The 24,005-nt window shown below is 43.9% G+C and overlaps 2 protein-coding genes across 4 annotated transcripts in view; one reads left to right on the top strand and one right to left on the bottom strand.

The window, feature by feature from the left end:
- The window catches only part of taok3a (TAO kinase 3a), a 61,902-nt gene extending 40,481 nt beyond the window's left edge, over positions 1-21,421 (top strand). For all 3 annotated transcript variants that reach the window (XM_079161203.1, XM_079161204.1, XM_079161205.1), the window contains 10 exons: positions 2,734-2,901; positions 4,316-4,513; positions 6,519-6,656; positions 12,245-12,481; positions 13,274-13,402; positions 14,352-14,555; positions 15,180-15,419; positions 15,931-16,143; positions 16,660-16,842; positions 20,077-21,421. In XM_079161203.1, coding sequence (XP_079017329.1) covers positions 2,734-2,901; positions 4,316-4,513; positions 6,519-6,656; positions 12,245-12,481; positions 13,274-13,402; positions 14,352-14,555; positions 15,180-15,419; positions 15,931-16,143; positions 16,660-16,842; positions 20,077-20,238 — 1,872 coding nt within the window. In that variant the 3' untranslated portion in view covers positions 20,239-21,421. The remainder of the gene's footprint in view (positions 1-2,733; positions 2,902-4,315; positions 4,514-6,518; positions 6,657-12,244; positions 12,482-13,273; positions 13,403-14,351; positions 14,556-15,179; positions 15,420-15,930; positions 16,144-16,659; positions 16,843-20,076) is intronic.
- Positions 21,422-21,795: 374 nt separating this feature from the next.
- On the bottom strand, positions 21,796-23,359 carry pebp1 (phosphatidylethanolamine binding protein 1). Its single transcript, XM_079160855.1, has 4 exons — positions 23,151-23,359; positions 22,780-22,889; positions 22,301-22,401; positions 21,796-22,179 (listed from the first exon to the last, which is right to left on the bottom strand). Exons 1-4 carry the CDS (start codon positions 23,283-23,285, stop codon positions 21,962-21,964), a joined length of 564 nt encoding a protein of 187 aa, XP_079016981.1. The 5' UTR covers positions 23,286-23,359; the 3' UTR covers positions 21,796-21,961.
- Between the last annotated feature and the right edge of the window lie 646 nt (positions 23,360-24,005).

Raw genomic sequence — 24,005 nt, 5'->3', positions numbered from 1 at the left:
TTAGCTTATGATTAATACCCCACTTTCTCTTCTCAGACACACACAAAATGACTCTGTCTTTCAGTGCACTCACACAGACAGACACACACGCCCCCCAAGCTCTTTAAAGGGGAAATCAGGTCACTAATCTGGGGGCCTTGAGCTATCAGTGTTCTGGCTTCAGGTTAAACAAACTCTCTCCCTGTATTCCTCATTTAGAACAATAGTAATTATATAAATAATGAAATAATAAAATAATGACCTGCTCCCATAAGTACTCGATACGTTTAAGCAAAAAAATATGTACAGTTGAACAGTTGAAAAATAGCTCTGGGTTGTTTGTTTTTCTTTTTTTTCTAATCCCCTAAATTAACCACAAGCCACATATCTCCAGTTTCCCATAGCACAAGAGGATGTGTTGTAATTGATCGATTTGTCCGACCGTCCAAAACCCAAAGATTATTCAGCTACAATAATATGAAACAGAAAAGCAGCAAAGACTCACATTTGAGAAGCTGGAACCAGTGCATGGCATTTTCCTTGATACACGACTTAAATGATAAATCCATTATCAAAATCCATTTTCAGTCAATGTGCTTTCTTGCTGAGAGTCAGATGAGAAGATCGACGCTATCTGTAGGTGGATCCAGCGGAGCCAGGCTAGCGGTTTCCCCTTGTTTCCAGTCTTTATGCTAAGCTAAGCTAACCAGACGCTGGCTCCAGCTACATCAATTTATCTCGTCCAACTCTCGGCAACGAAACAGAATAAGTGTATTTCCCCAAATGTTGAACTATCTCTTTAATACATCAAGCATGTTCGGCTCAAGCAAAGTGGGTACCCCAAAAAGCAAGCTCAAAATAAACAAAATAAGTAAATATTTGTTCATAAACGAGTAGGCAGAAGTCAATTTTATGACCTAAACAACTTCAATAATAAACCTAATGTTTATCATTGATACACATAAAGGATCATCTTAATATATACATCAAAACGTAATAATAATATGTGATGCACTGCATTTAACAAATAGCTGATACCGAACAGAGTACATCTCTGAGGATGGATCGGTACTTCTGGTCGAAGATGCTACATCGTACACTGATGCCGTCACTAACCTCATAACGAGGAAGAATCCCGGTGACAGCTTCTGGCCGGTCGACGGGACGGGGGAGGCCAACCGCCCACACTCTGGTGTAGGTCCGTCAGGAAACGGGACAAATCACTCCCGTCTCTATTTTCAGAGCGTGATGTCATTCCCCCGTGTCCTGACTAACCCATTACAGCAGCATCTGTCACATGGAGAGGAAGGTGTGCAGAGAAAGAGAGCTGGAAATAGACCTAAAAGAGTTTTATACAGTATATATATTTTAGTCCTGTACTCCTGAGGTTGCATACATTTCAGACACACAATATTTTATGAATGAGAGTGACTAAGGGGAGGTGTGAATACGTGTGTGTGTGTGTGTGTGTGTGTGTGTGTGTGTGTGTGTGTGTGTGTGTGTGTGTGTGTGTGTGTGTGTGTGTGTGTGTGTGTGTGTGTGTGTGTGTGTGTGTGTGTGTGTGTGTGTGTGTGTGTGTGTGTGTGTGGTGGAGTGGGTGGAAGTGCAGGAGAGAGGAGAGCGTTTTTTATTTTTATCTTGATGAGAGTACATATATGCTAAATAGATATATTAAAACACACACATCTTCACCAGCTCATTGTTACCTGACCCCCACCAACCCCACACACCCACACTGACCTGCTGGTTATGTAACACAAAATAAATAATTACATAAATGCGTAATGCCCCAACCTCCACCAAATTACAGAAAGTTTGGCTTCTTGCAGTAGAGCTGGTCACGGCTTGTTTTCATAAGTCATTTCTTTTTAACTTTCTTGTTTCTAATATCCAGTTTTTATCTTCTATACTTTTCTGTCCCAAAGATTCTGCTATTAAATTCCAACTATTACCATAAATACAGTTTTCTTTCCAGAGAGGTTAATGTTTGTAGGCTTTCTCGAGAAATATTACTCGATGGTTGTATCATTATTTGTGAAACTGTCATTAACTTTGGTGCCAAGGCGAATACAGTGACGACTTGAAATGAAAAGGATGAAGAGTATTTGTGAAAATCGATTTTATGGACAATCTTGCACAGATCCCATGTGTTCAGTGTACAAGAGGATGAAGAGTGCTGGGACTCCCAGGACGGGCTGAGCAACATACAGGCGCCCTCTAGTGACGGGCACAGTCGAGGTGCTCGTTGAAGGCAGTTCAGTCCAAAACTGTTCAGTTAGACTTCCTTTAAACACCGTTCATAAGATCTTTAAGAGCAGACGGATAGCAAAACCTTTAGGTCCTCCAACTGTGAGATGTTTTCAAACCATCATATTTAAATTTACTGAGACGTAACTCATTTGATATCGTATACACTTCTTACATCATTCCAGCGAAAAACAGTTATTTTCCAAAGAAAGCTATAATTATAATTTCATTTATTTAAAACTTAATGTGTAGTCTAACAAATATTTTAAGGCAAGAACTTTGGAAGTACAATCAACAAATTTAAAAAGTACATTTTCAAATTGCTATTGACTTGTTTTGGGGGTCATTAATATCCATGAATTGTATGGTATGAAAGCTGAAGTTTAAACAATACTTGATTTAAATCAGATTACTCCATTTCTATACCAATTGTTTCCTCCTTCTATCTCATTTAAGAAAAACGTCTGACCCCACTAACTCACTTTCTCCCTCTTCTCCTCTGTCCAGCATGATTTTGTGCGTCGGGAACGCTCGCCGCGCATTCTCCTCGAACTCATCCAGAGGACCAAGGATGCGGTGCGCGAGCTGGACAACCTGCAGTACCGCAAGATGAAGAAGATCCTCTACCAGGAGAAACACAACGGACCAATGGGAGAGAGCCAGGAGGAGGAGGAGGTGGGAGGAAGAGGGAGAGGGAGAGGGAGGAGGGAGGGGTTTGATGTAAAAGATCAGTTAAAAAATGAAATAACAGGGAGAAGAGCTTAAAAGAGTTTGTCAGGAGTCGCAGGAGACGAGTGGAGAACAAGGGGTTAAAAACATGAAATCCTTTGAGCTCCGTTTCAATTCTGTTCACCTCAAAGTGAAGTCTGTAGTCTTTTTTTTAAATTTGTTTTAATGGATTTCGTGTAAAACCAAATTCAATTCAGCATTATCCTCACAGAAACCTTCATATCAACCGACACACACAGTGTATGTTCACAGGGAACAACAGCAGCCTACAGCTGCAGTAGTGATAGTTTTTATTATTGATTCATCTGCGAGGTGTTTTTTAGATTAATCAATCAATTACTTGGTCTGTGAAAAATCTGAAAATATTGACAAATGCCATCACAATTTCCTAGAGTGCAAGTTGACTTCTTAACATTTCTTTGTCCTTCCAGCAGTCACAACCATGTAAACATTCACTTTATAATGATATTAACGCGAGAAAATCAGCAATAATCGACTCTACAGCAGTTTAATATTGCACCTGTGTTGCACTGCAGTGCGGGAGTTGTTTCACTTTATTGGGTCTACTATGCAGGACTCCTGGAGCTCAGAGTCGCAGCTCAAGAGTGTGAGAACAGGATAGTTTGTCTGAAGTGATGTGAAGAGGGAGGAGCCAGATACTGTACTCTTGTCTAAAGTGGCCTCAATAACTGATTTTTCAGTTCAAATAAAATAGATGGAAGACAAAAACACAGTTTATGGCTCCTCACAGCCGTTCGGCCCTTTTACATCAAACCAAAAACAGGAGCCCTCCTGCTGCAGCCACGGTAGTCTGACACTGAGCTGACCTGACCCGAGGCGGCATGAACAGCAGTCGTGTCATCCTACTCCACGTGACGCAATTCAGAGCGGCCACCAGACCTCACTGAAGGCTTTACTGAGAAAACCTGCAAACCTCATTTCCTGGTTTCAGGGGAACATGCCCTGCGTGTTGAGGGACTAATTATAACATCCTAATATATGTTATGTATACACAGTATGTCTGCTGCACCTAAAAGCTGTGTAGCTTTTGACTCCCTATATCTATCACGTCTAAGCTGAACACATCTCAGGCATACAGATGTGCATTAACATTAGAATTGACCCAGGTGAATGATACTAGCACACTTTGAGGTTAGTAGACAATTAAACATGACTTTGAGTCTAATGCTTTCTAGTGGTCATTAGTTATTTCCCTTGTATTGAGGTGCACACAACTTGGAGAGGCCTGTGTATACTGGGGGTGAAGTATGTGTGTGTATAGTTGCATCTCTGTATGATTTCACGAGTGTTGATTTGTGGAAGCATGTGTTTATGAATATGTGTGGACGTTCCCTTGCAGGACAGCGAGGCAGCCAGCTGTAAGATGAACAGCCTGGGAAGCAACCACTCCATCCCCAGCACCTCGGTCAGCACGGGCAGCCAGAGCAGCAGCGTGAACAGCATGCAGGAGGTGCTGGACGACAGCTGCTCCGACATGACCATGATGCACCCCCAGGACTACAGCAGCACCCTGGAGTCCTCCCCACACACCAAGAAGGTAAAAGTCAGGGGGTGAAGTGTGTCGGATGGTGGGAGGGAGGTGGTGACGGGTCACAACCAAACCAGAGCTGGGAAGTGGAGAGCGGTTCCCCAAAACCCTCTGTGTGAGGAGATGAGCTTGAGTGCCCCTTCATCGACACCACCAGAGTCACAGCTGATGACGATGTCGCACCTTTAACCTGCTGCTATCGGTTGAAAACTGCATTTGAAATTGAGCATTTACTACAAAAACACAAAATGTTATAGTAAAACCTCAGAAAAGCTGTGTAGCTAATTTAGAGAATAAACATCATGTGACAAAAAAACAATACTTGCAACAATACAGATATATTCCCCCTCAGTCACCTGAAGAGGCGGGGCCTCTAAGCCTTTGTGCACAATACCTTGTTTTAACGTATGCATTTATTAATAAATCTATTTGTTCATGGACATGTTTTATACTGGCTGCATTTACCGCGGTATAATAGTTATTCTGCGTTTTCCTTCGAGCTAATGACAGTTGATTTGATGGCAGCGGTTTCATGCTAAATGATGCACTTCTATATCATTGTACGAACCCACTGGAGGTCTTGTCAGGAGACAAAAAGAGTTTAAAATAAGGATGTGACCAAAGATAAGCATCACAACAATTTGTAATCCAGATTATGTTTTTATTTTCCTCCTAAACTGAAATTTGTTTTTGTTTTTTACCAAATCTATTCTGTATAGACAGCTACAGAAGTAACCTCTCGCGTATATGTGCCGCTGTTTAGGAAACATTGCTCTAATTCATTTTCAGTCCGAGTTAATCCTATTCCCATATTTAAAGATTAGCGTTTCATCATGGCAGAAAAAGAAAAATATCTAATGGTTGAAATCTCAAATCCGGATCACAAATCATAAGTCCAATCCATTGTTCATTCACGCGAGGCCCATCTGTCCACCAAATTCCATTGATTTCCATTCAGGTTTTTGAAATATTCCTTCTGATTTAGAGACAAACAAGTAAACTCCAGCAAAGGTAAATCCTCTCTGGTCCCTGGTAAAGTCCGATTTAAAGACGAGGAAAACTATAAACAAAACAAATAACTGTCCTTTAATTTGAATTGGTCATGTAGTACTTTAACCAGAACGCCTTAGTACATAAAAACACAGCAAGTATAATCAACACATGCAATGTTACGAGTATCATCACTTCCTCTATAACTGTGCACTCTAATTGAAAGGACACATTGCTCCGTGCGAACATCCTCATGGAAGCCACGGACACAGTCAACTTCATCACAAACACCATTCATACCCAGAGAACAAAGACTGTGTACACATGTCGACAACACACAGTCCCCACCGTTTCCCCACTTACAGCTCTGTCACCTTACACACACACAGACACAGACACACACACACACACACACAGACATGCATACATTCAGTACACACAGGTCAACACGATGCCTGACATCCTCATATGACTTAAACATCTGTGAAGAGAGGGCTGTCACTGCTCTTTCATTCTCTTTCTTCATCTGCTCTTTGTGTTTTTGACAGTGCATGAATAAGGATGTCACTTTATGAACAGACAGCCATTCAAGTTCAGGGGCTGAGCGGAGAACAAATGAAAGCGACACACATTGTTTTCAGATGCTGATGAAGTTCCCTCCTCACATGAATCCCCTCTTTTGGTCCCCTGGTTCCTGAAAATGTTTTTAATGGGGCGCGATGGCGTGTTGACATTTCATCATGTTTTTGCAAGGTTACAGTTGATGCGGTTTTAGCAAATGCGGAAGATTCCTTTTGAAGTTCAGACGTCGTACGCCTAAAATCAATGGGGAATTTTGTTATTCAAAAAGTACAAAAAAATGAGAAACTAGCTCAGTTTTTAGTGTTAAAATCTGTCAAGTGTACGTTCATTATAAACCACTTCAGTGCCAGTTTTAAAAGATGACAACTCTGACAATCAATGGACGACTTGTGCTCAGTTTGCATTTCTCAGTGCTGTTTGTATGTGTGTGTGTTTCTCGCAGGACCATCCGTACAACTGGGACGATGGGATCCACAGGGACCACCTGCAAGGGCTGAGGCCGTCCTCCTCCGACAAGAGCAGCCAGGCCCAAAACTACAAGAACCAGGGCCGCTTTGCCACCATAAAATCAGCCTCGCTGGTACGTCACTAAAACATGTTTTTATGTGCTTTAAGGGTTCCAGGACCATTCATATGTGCGACATTCACCTTGTTGCTTTAAATGCCAAAAGAAATGCTTTTTGCAAAAGCCAAAATCTCTCTCAGTGTTGTGTTTACACCACAGCGGCATACAAGTGCGCAGCAAGGCCTTGTTTTTGCTTCTTCCTGTTAAAACATGGCTGCTGAATGTGGCGGACGATCGTTGAGTGTGGATGTGATGTAATGTCTCCACGCTAAGGAAATGTGATCCATGTTGGAACAACCTTCAAAACACCTATGAGAGCAGCACAGCAGCTCTTCCTTTGTGGATATTTATTCATCCGGTCTGTCCATCTTTTCTTTTTTCTTTCTTTTCTTACCTCTTCCTGGCTCTTTGTCTCTGCAACATCTCTCTATTGCTCTGCTTCTCTTTCCACTCATTCACTTCTCTCCTTTTGTTTTCTCCTCCTGCACTACGCTTCACACTACCTCCTCCCTCCCTCCCTCCGCCCTCTCCCTTTATTTCTTTCTCTCTTGCACTTGATCATACATCATTCTTAGATCTGACTCTATATCCTGGGATAAAGGGGGCGGGATTCTCTCTCTCTCTCTTTCTCCATGTCTCTCTATCTCTCTCTCTCTCTCCCCCTCCCCGTCTGTTGTCATGGAAACCAGCTCTAGTAACTAGTAAGTAGTTGTGGTGTTGTGTGTGTGTGTGTGTGTGTGTGTGTGTGTGTAAGCGTGTGTGTGTGTGTAAGCGTGTGTGTGTGTGTGTGTAAGCGTGTGTGTGTGTGTGTGTGTGTTTACCCATCCATGACCCAGTGGTTTTAATTGTGAGTCCCTTCTGCTGTCGGGTCTTAAACCAGACATGAGAGCACATGAGCAAAGAAGACGTGTGTGCATGTTGTGTGCATGTTGTGTGTGTGTGTTGTGTGTGTGTGCGCGCGTCTTTGTCCTTGAATTGAATAGAATTAATACTGTCCTTGATCAGGGCATGAACCACTGATAGTCCAACACGGTGTGGTTTTTTTTATTACATTTTTTTATTATGACAACAGGTCGCCTTTATTTGTATTCGCATACTACTGGAAATTGCTTTTTTGTTAATCTTACAGGCATCATTCATAGGAGCTGCAATTCCAGCGTACACCTTTTTAAAATTTGAGGTTTGGAAATAAAAACATGCCACAGTCCCCAAAAAACAGACGCTCTAAAATTCCTAAATGAGACAATGAATACAAAGAATCTGTTGATGGTGTGCCTTGCATTTCTACACGAATGCTGAGCTTTTCCTTCTGTGGACACCTAGCTAAACACGGGTAGCACTGAGGGACACGTTCTCATCGTTGTCCTCAGAAGTCTCTAAAGCGGTGGTCCCCAACCTTGTTGACCTGTGACCCCTGTAAAACCAAGCAACATCTTCATCTCTGAAACAACTCATCTCTGGTTGTTTCTGTACCAGTTGAGACTACAGAGTTGATTTTTTTTTTTTTTGTTTATTGGGAATTTTTAGAGGCCTCAATAACAATGTAATAAAGCAAACCATACAGCAAAGTCTGGAAAAAAAACCAGTGCAACTTTATGGAGCCAAGTTACTGCCACTTTAACCTTCATTTAAGATCATTTTTTATAATTTGATTTATTCTCATAATTATGACTTAGTAACTCGTAAATATACAATATGATCATATAGTTACTAGCCCATAATTGTGATTTATCAAATTATTTTTGACATATATTATTCTATTATTAGAAATATTTTTCATCCCAAATATCCCGAAACCTCAGCTCTACCTTTTACTTACACTGTTTAGTATTAGCTCCATATAGCTGTATTAAAGTTATGCCAAACTCTCCTGTTGTGTCTATATGGTACCCCACAATTTGTGAAACTCTCGCGAGACTGTTTAGGCTTCGACCTGAAGTAGTTACGGTTAGGACAGGTGGTCTGAAGCTAGCTGCACCAAGCATCCTTGATATGAGAGACAGCTATCATTCGTCAGCTTATGGAGTATGTGGTAAAAAAGTCTACACAGAGTTATTGTGGGACACCACCCTCCTGTTATCATAGAACAGAGGTTACTGGACGTGTAACCTTAACTGTAAGGAAATGTGTTCATATGCACAAAAGATATGTAATTGTATTGTGTGTCCTCTACTCATGCTAATATAACTGAAGAAGAAAAGCAATCCTTCCCTCTTCCCAACTCCTCATGAATCACTTTAACGTAATAGAAATATACTCGGCACACCACAGACTTCCAACATATTCATTCCTGCTTTAAAGCAATTTTATACGTTGGATTCAAGTCAAACTAAAATACCTCGGATGTAAGCAGCTGAGGTGGCCCGCGCTGTGTCGGCAGCTCTGTGCAACTGAGGCTGCCTGTCTTGAAAAGCGGCGGCATCGTGTAAACCACGGTATCTGTGTGGCGCGATAGCACCGGTCCTGCCCGCCGGCGCTGAGAGAGAAGGATGACATCATCTTTTTCTTCCGAGGCGCAGGCGTCCTCAGATTGGCCTCGACTCGCCTAGACTGGAATCAGCAGGTAGACAAAAGAGAGAGGGAGAGAGGGAGAACGGGGGTCCAGATGGTGAAGGGTGATGGATCGCCAGAGGAGGGAGAGAGAGAGAAAAGAAAAAAGAGAAAGAACATTGACAAGAGGAACGAATTGATAAAAATATATGTATTTAAAAAAACAATACCACCAGTAATAAGTTGCGTCCTCAAAAAGAAGTATGCAAATTCATGAGAGAGATATTTATTTGCTCACATTTCCAAAAGACAAAGGAGGAAATCATAGTGATGGAGGGAGATTAAAGAGAGAATGAATGAAAGAGCGCGGTGGCTGCAGGAGGTAAAGTCGGGGTGGAGGACACTGACGGCAGATATCGGGGGGGATGAGAAGGACGGATAAACAAACAGAGGAGAGACAAAAGAGCAGTGCAGATTGAAATCTGGACTGTAAAATGAGGACAAGTTGAGAGAGAGAGAGAGGCAAAAAGGGGGTGATGGGCATAGAGTCTGATATAGAGGAGGGAAAACACAGAGAGAGAGCGAGAGAAAAGAACGGGATGAATCTAAAGGAAAGGACAGACTAAAGACTATGGGGAAGAAAAAGGACAATAAAGAGAAGGAGAGCAGGATGAAAAATCCTCAAGGGAAAAGGACGAGGGAGGGAAACGGCAGAAAGAGATGGAGGTGAAGTGAGAAGGAGAACGCATGTGAGAAATAACCAGCGAACGAGTGGGAGGGAGGGCAGGGCTTATTATAGGTCAGGTGAAGTAACTGACTGAAGCGTTGTGAGAGACGACAGCGTTGTACGACGTTTCACCTCGTCTGCAGCTTGCGGTTGCAGGTTGTATAAAACTATCAGCGCGTCAACAACAGAGCAGCCATGTGCTTTATTTATACCTGCTATGAATTCATACAGCAGGAAATAGTCAAAAGACTTATTTCATATGTAAATGTCAAAGGGTTGTGGGTAAACCAGATGCTCTTTTGCATTTGCTTTGCTTTTGAGGCCCAGAGATGTGTGCATCTAAAGGAAAACACATAAAGAAATGTCTATGGAGGCTCTTTGCTTCCCCTCTTTAGCCAAACTGCTTCACCATATGTCATTTTAAGCACGCAGCAACATCCAAAGCACAACCATGTCTTCTTCTTCTATCTCGTTCCTAACAAAAGGAACAGTTCAGGCTTTACACATTGGGCAGTGTAATTAGGAAGAACAGAAATCATTTTCTTCTACTCTCTAATAAAATATTAACTGCGTACATAAAAGAGCTGTTTCACTCGTATCATATTTCATGACAGTTTAATTTAATTAGTTAACAATATTTTATGTTCTGCACAGCGTCGTCCATTTTTAGCAAATTGAATGCCTTTTTTGCAACACCAAAAAACCGCCTTGACCCGCTCTTTTAAAGGCTTCGTACTCAAATGAGTATTACATTGTGCTACATTTCTCAAAGCCCTTTTATTAGGACGCGTTATTGAGGAGCAGAGCTACTCATCGGTCACCTGGTGAACACGCAGAGCTCAAACCGCCTGTGTGTCGAAGTGGAATATTGTTAATAATTTGATAAAACGAGTGCTGCCCTACTTATTTGTTAGTACACAGATCAGTCACATCAGCAACCAGCAGCACAGCGTTTCCTCTATTCCACGAGCCGTGTCCTTTCAGTACAACATTAAGACCGCCTTGAACTGCAACATAAGCAGAATAACTCAAGTTCAGCTGCTTAATTCCTACTAATCTCACTGGAATATTCACCTTTAGCCTGCATGCCCCCCCCTCGCCCTGAATATGATCTCCTTTTCCCTCCCTGAGCCTTGTGTGAAAGAGGCCGTCACATGACGTGACTTGGCCCTTTGTGGCAGCATGCAGGGGGGGGGGCAGCGGAGCAAGTGACTGGGATTGGGAGCTGCTGTTACAGTGGGGTATTGATTCAGCACAGATTAAGGAGTGTGTGTGTGTGTGGGGGGGGGGGGGGGCTCAACATCCACCTATTTTCTCCTCTAGATTCCCTTATTTTACGTCTCATTATTTCCATTTTTTCCTAGAACTCTTTCCCAGTCTCTCTCTATCTGCTTTCCCCCCCCCCACACCACACCTCCCCTCAGTTCTCTGCCTGCCTGTCTCTAACCCCCCCCCCCCCCCCTCCAACTTCTCTCACTCTTTCTCAATGAGGTATTCATGTGACCCACCTGCTGTCCGCCGCTTAGCGTTAGCCCAACTAAAGGGGCGCTCTGTGCTCTTGTTGGCCCGCGCGGTCGGCCTGCCTCATTCACAGTTCACACGCCTGCCTTGGCCGCTGCGTGCCCAGGGCACGAACCAGGCAGAAGGGGAGGTGGGGGGTCGTCGTCGTCCAGTAAGGGTGGGTCTCGGGGTGGCATCGGAGCGCAGGCAGGGTTCTGTCGGGCATAGGATGCTGCACAAGGTTCCTGGATGCTGGTGCACTTGGCTAAAGTCGCCATCATGTTTGGCCTGAGGAGTTCAGGTGGAAGTTATGAGAAGATGCGGAGCGAGTACTACCTAGACGTGGAGAACCCTTTCTGTCCTCAGGTTGGTGTGTCAGGTTTTGCTCAAAAAAAAAAGAAAAAAAAGATGGGTGACATTGCTGTTAAGACCTGTCAGTATGGTCCTCGTCTTAGATTCAATTTAATGATTTAAATGTTGAAGAATTGTCTTGTAACTTTTTTTTCTTGCTCCATCTGACTTGAACACATTTTCGATCCTTTGTGGTTGTGCGATCTATGCAGTGGCTGTGTAGCTGTGTATGTGCGATGGTCAGATAAAAGAGCTTTTGTTGGGCTCTAGTGGCTCAAGGATCTCACAGTATTTCTTTTTTTTTAAGGTCGTAGTTTCTCATCACTGTTTTCAATTTGTCTTGGAAAAGATGAAACAAATACATGGATCTAACAAATTCAAAAGAGACGGGGGACATGCTAAAAGTTGCTTTTTGGATGCACACTATTTTTTAATAACCGCTGTGTATTTGTTCTATAATTCCTTTTTTTTTTACGGTCTGATTAGAAATCCGATATCGGGACGTTCACATCTCCTAACTTCTCCTTCTCCACAGGTGACCAAGCAGATCCACGAGCATGAGCAGGAGAGCGAGCTGCGGGAGCAGATGTCGGGCTACAAGCGCATGCGGCGGCAGCACCAGAAGCAGCTGATCGCCCTGGAGAACAAGCTGAAGGCCGAGATGGACGAACACCGGCTCAAGCTGCAGAAGGAGGTGGAGACGCAGGCCAACAACGCCTACATCGAGCTGGAGAAGCTGGCCAAGCGCCACGCCGTGCATTCTGAGAAGGAGGTGGGATTTGTGAGGGGTGTGGGGGGTTATAGGACACGAGAGGACGCAGAAGTACAGTAATGTCACAGATGATCACACCGATCACAGTTGGCGGGCGGGGGGGGAGGTGGGCTTTAGGACATGATGCTGATTTTAACAATGATTCTATATTGGAGGAAAGTTTTTCATTATCATTTCATTCTTCGCTTTGACGAAGCTCCAACCGTAGTCTTACATTGAATTCTATGGCAGGTTTCGCTAAGACTTTAAGCACCGCTGCCACCCAATCATACATAAGATGAAACACACGGGCAGAAGTGGGTCACAGAATGTCACGCTCTGAAAACCAAGCTGCATATCTCTTTGATTAGCATGCAGCGCCTGACCCAAGACCAGCCAGGGAGATAGTATATCTGTTGAACCACACACATGTCACATATCAGTCACTAGATATTAGCTTACATCAGAAAATATGGCCAGAAAATAGGTTGTTTTGGCAATTTTAAATCTTCCATTTTTTTAGATACTGATGTTTTTTGTAATCTCCTACCAACCCAAATTTGTTCATATTGCAATTTTCTTTAACATTAGCTACAACAGCTAATAACTTCAATCAACCAATCAGTGCCGTGTCTTTAACTGGCCATACCATAATGTTAAATACATGAAAAACATATAAAAACTTCACCAACATGACACTTGATCTGCAGATCCGAGTATATGACTTTATTTGTTCACTGTTTAGTGATGAAGTTGGAGTCTGTATTTAGCTCCATGCTAAGCTAACAGCCACTCGTCTCCGTTGTCCCCCAGATGAAGACGGCGTTGGCAGATGAGAAGAAGTTCCAGCAGCAGATCGTGGCCCAGCAGAAGAAGGAGCTGACCACCTTTCTGGATAATCAAAAGAAGCAGTACAAACTCTGCAAGGAGAAGATTAAGGAGGTGTGCCGCGTTTGTTGGTTTCCTTTTTTCCTCCTCAAGCGAGCCCCTTTGTGCGCCTCTCTCGTGTGTGTGACACTGTATGCCGTTAACCGTTGAATCAGCCCTCCTCCACACAAACATGCACATTCAGTGAACTTTTGGAAGCTGTGTTGAGTCACTCGGCCTACTCACTGTGTACCTACACATGTATATCCGCACCAGCAAGGAAACCCACAAATCCATACGCACAAGAGCATCATTTGTGTGCCTCCACAACCTTCAAGCCGAGCCCAGAGAATACTCCTGTGGGCTGGGAGTGTGATGCACTGTGTTTTCAGTTGCAAGATAAGTGACCAAAATTAGGTCAGCGCAGTTAAAAGAAAGCATCGCTGGAAGGGAGAGATATTTCCCACCAACTGAGGGCTATAACGGAATTAGACACCACAGAGAACGGGGATCAGGCTCATGTGTTAAGTGCATTAGCTGGAGTTGTAGATTACCTCCAAGCCCATGAAAGAGAAAGAGAACTCGTACTGAGGAGGGATGTGGCTTTTTTCCCAAACCCTCCTCTGGCTATGAAAGTCGTTCCAGACAGACGGTCAATTGGAGTTTGCCAATTGGAGTATTTATTATCAAGGCGTTGTTCATTTTCACATTCAAAACAAGCATATGTAACTCATAGCTTGGGCCTTTTCTACTTGCTTTAGATTATATTTGCTTGTCATATATCTACTGGTTGTAATATCTCCTCACCCGCTGCCCATAAACTTATAAGCCATTGTCTTTATTTTACCAGTTAAACTGACATTTGCATAGACAATAACAACTTTAAAAACATATACATTTCCCTTGTGAGATAAACCTACCAATAACAGCTCAAATGAACAGCCTCACACTAATTGTGACTCTCCTCTGTCCTGTACTTGTCGAAAACAATCTCCTCTCACAGTATCTGTCGCCCCTCTCTCAGGAGATGAACGAGGACCACAGCACACCCAAGAAGGAGAAGCAGGAGCGCCTGTCCAAGCACAAGGAGAACATGCAGCATTCCCAGGCCGAGGAGGAGGCCCTCCTCCTGGCCCAGCAGAGAGTCTTCTACGACAGGAACTGCCGCGCCTTCAAGCGCAAGGTCATGATTAAGAGGCACGACTTGGAGCAGGAGCAGATCCGAGAGGTGCGGAGAACATACATCCCTAAAAACGTCACGAGAATAAATTATAAATGAACTTCATTTAATTGTTAAACGTACACCAGACGTTCACCAAACGTCAGTTGTTGTTGTTTGTGATGTTGCCGTGAACAGGCCCAGTGTGATTATAACACCGACATATTTTTCCCAGCGCTGTGCTGATAATTACTCCCATTGTTCTTTATCTGTGAAGTGTTTCTTATTAACCACAAGAAGATTATTACAGAGTAAAGCAAGCCAGCAATGTCCCAATCCGAGAAGCTGTTGTGTAAATCTGGATGAGGTCTTAGAAGGTCCGAAAGCTTTCTGTGAGAAAACACACAAAACTCACGTTTTAGACGATCGTTTTAATGTTTTGGTTAATAGAATAACAGGAAGTGTTTAAATGAAAGATGGAGAGACATTTATTGATTTTTCAGCTGTTGATAATATCAGCCGACGTTCTCATCCTGAAACAAACAAAGAGGAAACTTGATTTGTACATGTGAAAATGTGAATGTCACGTTGAAAACAAGCTGAGCTAACAATGCTAATCAATAGCACCCACTGCAAGTCACCCATAATGTCCTTCCCCTTCCTTCCTTCCTTCCTTCCTCCTGGTCCTCCTAGGAGCTGAACAAGAAGAAGACCCAGAAAGAGATGGAGCATGCCATGCTGATCCGCCACGACGAGTCCATGCAGGAACTGGAGTACAGGCAGCTGAAGATCCTGCAGAAGCTGCGGATGGACCTGATCCGCCTGCAGCACCAGACGGAGCTGGAGAACCAGATCGAGTACAACAACCGGCGTGAGCGTGAACTCCACCGTAAACACGTGCTGGAGCTCCGGCAGCAGCCCAAGAACCTCAAAGTGAGTCGACGCTAGAGACAAATACAGTTTCTGATCCGGGCTGTTTTAGATGTGGTGGTTGTTGTCAGAAGGTGCTACAAATGTGAGGAACAACGGTTAGAAAAAACAAAAAAAACTTGTTTGAAATGCCTGGATTCATTTTTAGATTTCATCTCGTGTCTTTGAAAACATAAATTGGATCCACCTCTAAGATGGCGCAAGCCGTGAGCAACTTCTTTTATAGTTTGGAGAGATTTTGATAAAGCAGTGATGCAATGTGGATGTAACAAATTAATCTGGAAGAAATGGTGAAAGAACAAACAAAATGAAGAAATGACAGTCGTCTCCGACTGTCATTTCAGTTTAATTTTGAGGATAACAGAGCAGAACTCTGATTTCTGCCTTTTGCTGTTTGAAACCTTAAACCTCCAGCAGCAGAGCTGTTGCTATTGTTAACCACGGCAACCTTTAAAATAAATGTAATACTCTTTAAACTGTCTCTGTTTCTGTCTGTCTCTGTCCCCTCCTCCAGGCCTTGGAGCTGCAGATCAAGAAGCAGTTCCAGGACACATGTAAGGTGCAGACCAAGCAGTACAAGGCCCTGCGCCACCACCAGATGGAAGTTACGCCCAAGGCCGAGCACAAGACGGTGCTCAAGGCCCTGAAGGATGAGCAGACGCGCAAGCTGGCCATCCTGGCTGAGCAATACGAGCAGAGCATCAACGAGATGATGGCCTCGCAGGCGGTGAGTGGAGAGAACGTTCACGTCATCTTTTTTCGTTTTCTGGACAATAATGTGTTTTGGACATTTTGAGATTAGACAATATTTAGGCTTTTGAAGATGATTGTGAGGCCTTTCTCTCCACCTGTTGCTCATGATTTCACTGTTTTTCTCCCCCTTGTTTGTCCTCATCTCATATCTTGTCCTGGACTTGTATCTTTCTCTTCTTTCCTCCCCTTTTTATCTCACCTTTTATTTACAATCTTTGTGTCTTTATGAAACCTCTAAACCTTCCTCCTCCTCTCCTCCTCCACTGTCTTTCTGTGTCCTGTCTGTCCTGGTTGCCCTTCCATTTTCTTCCATCCCTTCGTCCCCTTCCCTACTTTTTGTCCTTTCTGTCTCTATTCCTTCCCTCTCCTCTCACTCTCTTTCTGGGTGTCTTATCAATGTACCTCCACCCTCCCCCTCAACCTACCCGTCTCTCTCTGTCTCTTTGTACTTCGCTCCCTCCCTGTCGCGGTCCACGGTCGGCTGTGTCAGCTGCGTCTGGACGAGGCCCAGGAAGCCGAGTGCCAGGCCCTGAGGCAGCAGCTGCAGCAGGAGATGGAGCTGCTCAATGCCTACCAGAGCAAGATCAAGATGCAGACCGAGGCGCAGCACGAGCGCGAGCAGCAGAAGCTGGAGCAGAAGGTGTCGCTGCGACGGGCTCACCTGGAGCAAAAGGTGTGCTGAATGAAACACTCGTCATGTCTTAAAAGAGCCGTTTTTGTTTTGTTGCTGCTCTGTAGGAGACATTGTTGCTTTTCTGCAGGTGATCAATACTAAATGAAACACAATGGACAAAGAGAAGGAACGAATTCCCCAAATAATTCAAGTCGCACTCCTGAAAAGGCCTTTTTTAACATGGCTACATCTTTTTTTTTTTAATACATAAATTGGAGAGAATTTATTCCCTCTCATCTTCTGACCGAAACCTGGTATTTCACTTAAAAGACCCCCGCCCGTTTGAGTTTCATCACACGTCCAATCCTTCATTTATTTATTTATGTTTTACTTTAAACACAGTTTATCCAAAGGGCTTTCTCAACAAAAGAAAAGTAAAATAAAAATCACAGATTCAGACAATTCACAAGACAACGTCAGGCTTCAAAAGAAAAGAAAAACAGACATAAAATTAGGATAGACAGTTTAAGGCCAATGACTAATAGTGTGTTATAAGATGTTATATATTTGAATCGTTACCTTGTTGGGTTTAAATATGTACGATATTGTTGGGTCAATTCGAGGCCACCATCATTCAAAGGCTGCATTTCTTCCCGGTCTGCATGCAGATACACTCCTCTTAGGTTTCAAACTAACTGCTTCTCAGACACACTTTCTGAATCCGACGACCTGCCAGGCGCACCGTCAGTCACTCAGCCAGCCATTGGTCAGGTGTGCAGAGAGAAAGTTAGCCCTCAAATATGTGCGTACAACCAAAAGCATCAGCATGAATTACTTTGGAAAGTGTGTGCCGTCATCCACGTTCGTACAGTTCATCACGTCTCCTCTTAGGCTTTTTTCCACACCTTCAAGTGTGGTTGTTTTAAAAAACCTAGAAATATTGTTCCCTTAAGGTGTTGTTGAGACAACACTTCACACAAAATACTTAATTTAAAGTAAACTGAACCTTTTTAAAGGTCATGGATTACTTAAAACTCCCCATAAGACTTCATTAAGTGACCCCATCCCGCACAAGAAGACACAAACGGCGTCGTTTAAAGTTTAAAATTATCCTTATTTGTATTCTGTCCTCCAACGTCCTGGTCCAGCAGGACTTACAGTACATCACATAAAGGAAGTAACGACGCCTCTTTAAAGATACGAAGCATGCGGGTGTGTAGACGAGCACACGCGGGCGGTAATAACGTAGAAACATAAACAGTCCTATGCCTCAATGCCTAAGCAAATAGGTCCGGATATACATTTGCATCCACTTCAGCAGGCGGTGCGGGCTTGACAGGCGACCCAGACAGACACTCGTGAGTTCACACGGACACGCACACACACACACACACACACAGATTTCCCTCACCACAGGTGGGGATGACAGTGGCATGCCTTCCTGTGGGGAGCACACAACCATTTCTCACCCACACACCCCTAATGATGGTGAGATCTCTACAGACAGTATTGTTCTCTTGTTACGACATTTTTGTCATCCTCGGTTTGTGACACGGCACAATCGGTACAGTCGAGCTTATTGTTGATTGGTCGTTGCATGCATCCAGTTTAATTAATAGATATGCCTGAACTTTCAATCAATTATGAAGTCGTCTTAATTGTGACAACTGCAGCTTTGCTGCAAGCTGGCAACTAGCTTTCATACTTTGTTACAATTTTACATTTCTTCACCTAAATTTCACCCAGTTGGATCAATCTGTGTCCCCCAATTTGGCTGCATGACACTCGTGATTGCGACGCATCTTTTATGGGACCATTCAGGCGAGCTGCCATGTACACCGATGACATGTGAACGAGATTAGAGCGGCCGAGTCCGCCTCCTTCCGAAGTGACCGACGTCATCGCCACAGTCTAGTAGACAGCACTCCGACAACAAAGGAAGAGATGGTTTGAAATGCAGTCCCTGATCCAGTTCTGCTGGGCCCAGTGGACCTCCGTGGTGGTCTGTCGCCCCCTCCTGGCTGCGTCCGGATCTGCACTACGGGACTGGGATGATGTCATGGTTTTAGAAGCACTATTGTCCTCCGGTTCGGCTCATGGTCAGAGTCTGGAGTTTTCTGTGCATGCTCAGTAGTTGGCCAGATTGCCGTATTGCGCCATGCAGTGTTTTGTCTGCACCTGTGGGTGTGGGTGTGTGTGTGTGTGTGTGTGTCGACTGAAAGATCCAGCGGACACAACCTGAGTAATGCAACTTGCCACACCGACAGCTTCACAGTAATAAACAAAGCACATGGAAGTGTGCATCCAGTGGCTCGTGTCATAGTCAGACACATCAAGGATGTGAAATAGCTACGGGGGGGGTCGACAGGAACCTCATGAACACATTAAACACAGCATTCGTAAAAGTTACAATCTGAATGTGTCGGGAGTGTTGCTTTAACAATTGGCTGCAGTTTGTAATGTGGTGTATTGAACTGCATTACACTGTAAGGTTTTTCTCCTATTTGAGTCCGTCTCTGGCAAATACAAACAGAAATTGAATATTAGGTTTTACCCGAAACTGCTCCTAAAAAAAGCTGTTTTTTTTTAAAAAGTCCCAACACACACACTCGTGATTCACAGCCAGCTTTGTTATTCCTCACTGTGCTCGTCAGGACTGTGTAGGCGTGTACAGACGGAGCTTGATTGGCATCTCTCTCACTGTTCATTGTGTTGCACCTGTTGGGACAGAACACCTTAAATGTCTCACATTCTTATTTTAGTGAAGACAAAAGTCAGCTCTCGCACACTGTCGACGCTTCAGTTGAATGTTTTCAGTTGTTGTGGGTCGGCCAAGCCAACTTCATCCGGCATCTCAAATAACACATTTTAAAATGATTTATTATGTTCTTAGTCTTGGATTTAGTTATATTGCTCCAGTCAACTAACTGCTGGGTTGTGAATTCATAAAGTTATTGTTTCTTTGTTTATTTTGGAGCTGCCGTGTTTTTGACCTTTCTATTTTGGATGTTTCTTTTATGATAAGATTATAAAGTTTACGTTGCATACATAACGGTTCAACTGCAGGGTTAAAATAGAATGAATATTGGATAGAGAATGTCTTAAAGCTGTTACACTTTGTTGTTTGCAAAACACATCTCAACCCACATTAATGTACTTTAAAAAAAATAAAAAACTATTCTAAAATAAAACCATTACGACCAACTCCATCATGGTAATTCCAACTAAATAAGTGAAATAAACTAATTCGACATGTCTACTATAATGACCCTGAATGTCTCGTGTCTCCTGCAGATTGAAGAGGAGCTGGTTTCCATTCAGAAGGAGCGGACCGACCGCATCAAGCACCTGCTGGAGCGCCAGGAGCGGGAGATCGACAGCTTCGACATGGAGAGCATGCGGCTGGGCTTCGGCAACCTGGGCACCCTGGACCTCCCCAAGGACGACTACAGATGAGGGTCTCTCGTAGTCCCCCCCCCCCCCCCCCCCGGGGCGTCCCGGCTGCCTCCGTGCACCCTCCTCTCCTTTTACCTGACAGTGCAGGTGTTTACTGCTGCTGGATCCCACAGTCAAACACAAAAAAAGAAGAAGAAGAAGAAGAAGAAAAAACAAAACCAGCTCCAGAATCGGCTCCAGTGTGTTTTCTGGGCCGGTCAGACAGAGTCCTCGGCAGGTTTTAGTGCCCTCCCCTCCCTCCTCCACCACGACCACCAAACCCATCTGAACTTCCTCTCCCTCCTTGCCTCTCATGGTGTCACAAGATGGCAACAAAAAAAAAAAACAATATGCTGGATAACTTCCTGTAGTTGTCTTGTTTTTGTAAGAATAATAACATAGTCACCGTGTTTCTTGTGCAATGATGACACTTGTGTTGTTGGCAGATGAGAGGAGGAGGGAGAGCAAACGGAGGGCAGTTGGATGAGACCATGCATCTCTAGAGGTGATTACATTTTGGGTTCGGTTTTTTTTTTTGGGAGAGAGGGGGGGTGGTGGTTGTCTCGAGCGATAAATCAAACAGCTGATCCTTCTGCAGCCGATAGTCTGAGCGGCATCTTTCAACACTTTTTGGTATTTATTCATCAGGACATTTTTATGGAAAATTTGAATAATTTGATACTTTGAGACACAAATATCATGTACATACAGGTACGCATATAATAAAGGTGAATTTGATTACTGAGGGGAGGGCGAATCACGGTACTCATACTGATTTCTCTGCACTGGCAGCCAATGTGAATAATAATACACGTGAAGTCCACCTCCAGGCTAGCACAAAGGGCTTCATGGGGGGGGGACTTGTACTTTGTGTATAGAAGGATTTATGGAGAGCTTTTACTTATTTTCGTATTGTATTTTAACTGTCACTCGAATCAAAAAAGAATTTTTAAAAGCGCTTTTTTCCCCTCCCCCCTCCTCAGATAGTATTTGAGGTTCAGTCATGTTTCAATGGGGTTTTCATCTGATTTATTTTTTATTTTTCGGGCTTTACACAACTCCCAAGCTGTGTATTTTCTTATAAACCAGATCAGTATGATGCTTTATTATTGCATGCACTTTCATTTTTTTTTCCAGGTTAAAAGAAAGCATGAATCTGTCAGAGCTTTTAATTATATTTGTAAATAAAGTGCTCATCACACAAACTTAAGGGCGTGTCGTTATATATGTCCGATATGATTTCCTCATAATCACATTCAGTGCGTGCTACAGCTAAAAGATAAACCTAACAAACCAGGAAAGAAGATTGAGCCTTGATTTCAATGTTCACACGTCTCTCTTTAGACCCTAGTTCCTCCAGTTTAAATGTATGTTGTGTCTGCGGAATACTTTCTGTAAACTGTGCCAAATGTAACCCACCCTCCATAGAAGCAACACTGCTGGTTCTAGTTATTTACATCTCAATAGGAAAAACCTCTCTGATCATTTATCATGAAACACCATATAATAATATATACTAAGATGTTATGGAGTCTATCATCCGCCACAGGATCAGAAAACATAATGCAACAATTTCTGTGTTTTAACACATTTATTGCAGGTGACATTAAGATTTATATTTGTCACCGCATGGGAAGGCAACAGTGGGAATTTTTTGCCTCTTGCAAGAGCGGGAATTTCCTCCAGACCGCCAGCCTCCGTGGGGGCTCCTAATGCTGAACGCTCGACAGTCGAGTCCCTCCATTTATTTTCCGGCGAGCTGCTCGTACAGTTTGGGAACGTAGTCGTCCCACTCGGCCTGGTAGCAGGTTCCCGCCACCGGTGCTCCCAGGTTGTACTTCTGCCTGAAACTCTGCACCTTGAACTTGCCGCGGCCGTCTCCAGACCGGTTAGTGAGGACGGTCTCGGTGCAGGACAGGCTGCCCGGCTGCTCGTACACCAGCCACACGTACCGGTGGAGACCTGAAGACAGAAGGTTTTTTTAAATGTTGTGTGACAGTGCTGCTGGGAAGACCATAGGTTTAGCTGGTCAAAGTGAAAACTATCTTTAACAATGCTTCCTCTGAGCTTCATCTCGTCTTACCTGTGCCCTTGGGAGGACCAGAGCCCACGTAGTCCGACACGACGCAGCCAGAGGACACGTCGTTCCCTTTCATGTTGACCACCAGAAAGTGGTGCCACTCCCTACAACGAAAAGCAAAAGCCATGAAATCTAAGACTCATGTAGTAAGTTACTCTAGCACTCTGGGCAAAACATAAAGCATGTATTTAAAGTTTACTGTGTGCTTGAATGCAGCAGTGTACATGCACAGAAAGTGGGTGGGATGCCCCAGAGCCACTTGACAATCTGAATCCTGCACCACGGGTCCACCAAGGGAAACTTTTGGTTCCTTACGATGCAGTGATATGTCTCCTAGCAGATGAAATCAGAGAGACTGGACTGCCCTTCATTTGAAACCATTACGTGCATTTTAACGGCACACATTTTAAATCTTTCCTCGTCACATGAATCACTGCAACCACCCTGCACCTCCATCATCCCGGTTTGCCTTCTCTTCTCACCTGAATTTGGGGTCTTTCCTGCTGGGAGCGTCGGGGTCGGTCAGGGCCAACGTGTACAGCTTACTGGAGTCGCATCCTTCCCACTCGACACAGGTGGGTCTACTCTGCACCTGCACGTGAACAGGTGTTGAACATGATGACCCACTAGGAGGCGCTATTAGCCATCTATTAAAGCTGCAGACACGCTGGAGACATTATGTAACCTAATTCATTGTTTGCAAACACACTGACACCACATTATCAATTGCAAAGCAGTGCTTCTTAATTAAAAACAACACGTCAGTATGGTGGCTGCAATAGCTTTTTAAGCTAACGAGGCTAAGTTAGCGGAGTTGTTAGCTTCGTTAGCCGACATTAGTTAGCGGACGAACCTGTGTCGGGGTGAGCACTTTGCCGAGCTCGTCTACTTCCACAGAGTCGTATTTAATAGTCAGAGGCTGTGCCGGCTTCTCGTCGACCTCCTGCAGGGCGAGAGGCCCGGTCCACTGGCTTAAATCTGCCGGCATTTCGATGTATAGTCCCGGTTGTAGACGCTGTTGAGTGTATCGGTGCTTAGAGAAACACACAATAACTGTCGAAAGTGCTGCGTTCACGTAACACTGGGTGATACAGAAACAGATGTTTGAATATGCGCGTTGAGCTAATAAGTTGGACTATCTGGATCCAAAATATCGTTATATGTGAATTTTAAATTAGCCTTAAATAAACAGAAGATGTTAATCGTGTTTAGAAAGTTAACTCAATCCTGTAACGTGGCTAGTTTGGATGTAAATTCCCAATTGTATAAGTTTGTTGTCCGTTTTCAACGTAGTAGTGATACTACTAGTAATGTATGCTTATCGACAGTCTAATGGCTGATAATCCTTTGCCAAGAAGTGAGAGGTAAATTAAATTACTGATGCTTCTTGTGTGTTCATGTGTGGTAAAATATATTTATAATTTCCGAGCAATCTGACTACACGTGAACGGCACAAACGACACCAGCTGCAGGTGGCCGCAAGAGGGCGCCGTGGCGTCTCCCCCCACGTGGATTGTGGTTTGTTGAAATTCCCGTCAATCATATCACAGCTCGTCCCTCCTCCATCTCACATGCTCCACTGACACACTTTATGTTTCCAGACATCCCATTTATAGGGCCCGAGCAGGGGGGCACACCACCACACACACACACACACACACACACACACACACACACACACACACACACACACACACACACACACACA

This window comes from Pholis gunnellus (genome assembly GCF_910591455.1).
Source record: "Pholis gunnellus genome assembly, chromosome: 6".
NCBI lineage: Eukaryota > Metazoa > Chordata > Actinopteri > Perciformes > Pholidae > Pholis > Pholis gunnellus.
This window is presented reverse-complemented; position numbering and strand designations above follow the sequence as displayed.

Excerpts from the sequence above, each read along its gene's own strand:
- pebp1 (XM_079160855.1), bottom strand. The coding sequence starts at position 23,285 with ATGCCGGCAGATTTAAGCCAGTGGACCGGGCCTCTCGCCCTGCAGGAG. Across the intron at positions 22,890-23,150 it reads AAGTGCTCACCCCGACACAG|GTGCAGAGTAGACCCACCTG; the intron begins GTTCGTCCGCTA and ends GTTCACGTGCAG. Across the intron at positions 22,402-22,779 it reads AGGAAAGACCCCAAATTCAG|GGAGTGGCACCACTTTCTGG; the intron begins GTGAGAAGAGAA and ends TTTTCGTTGTAG.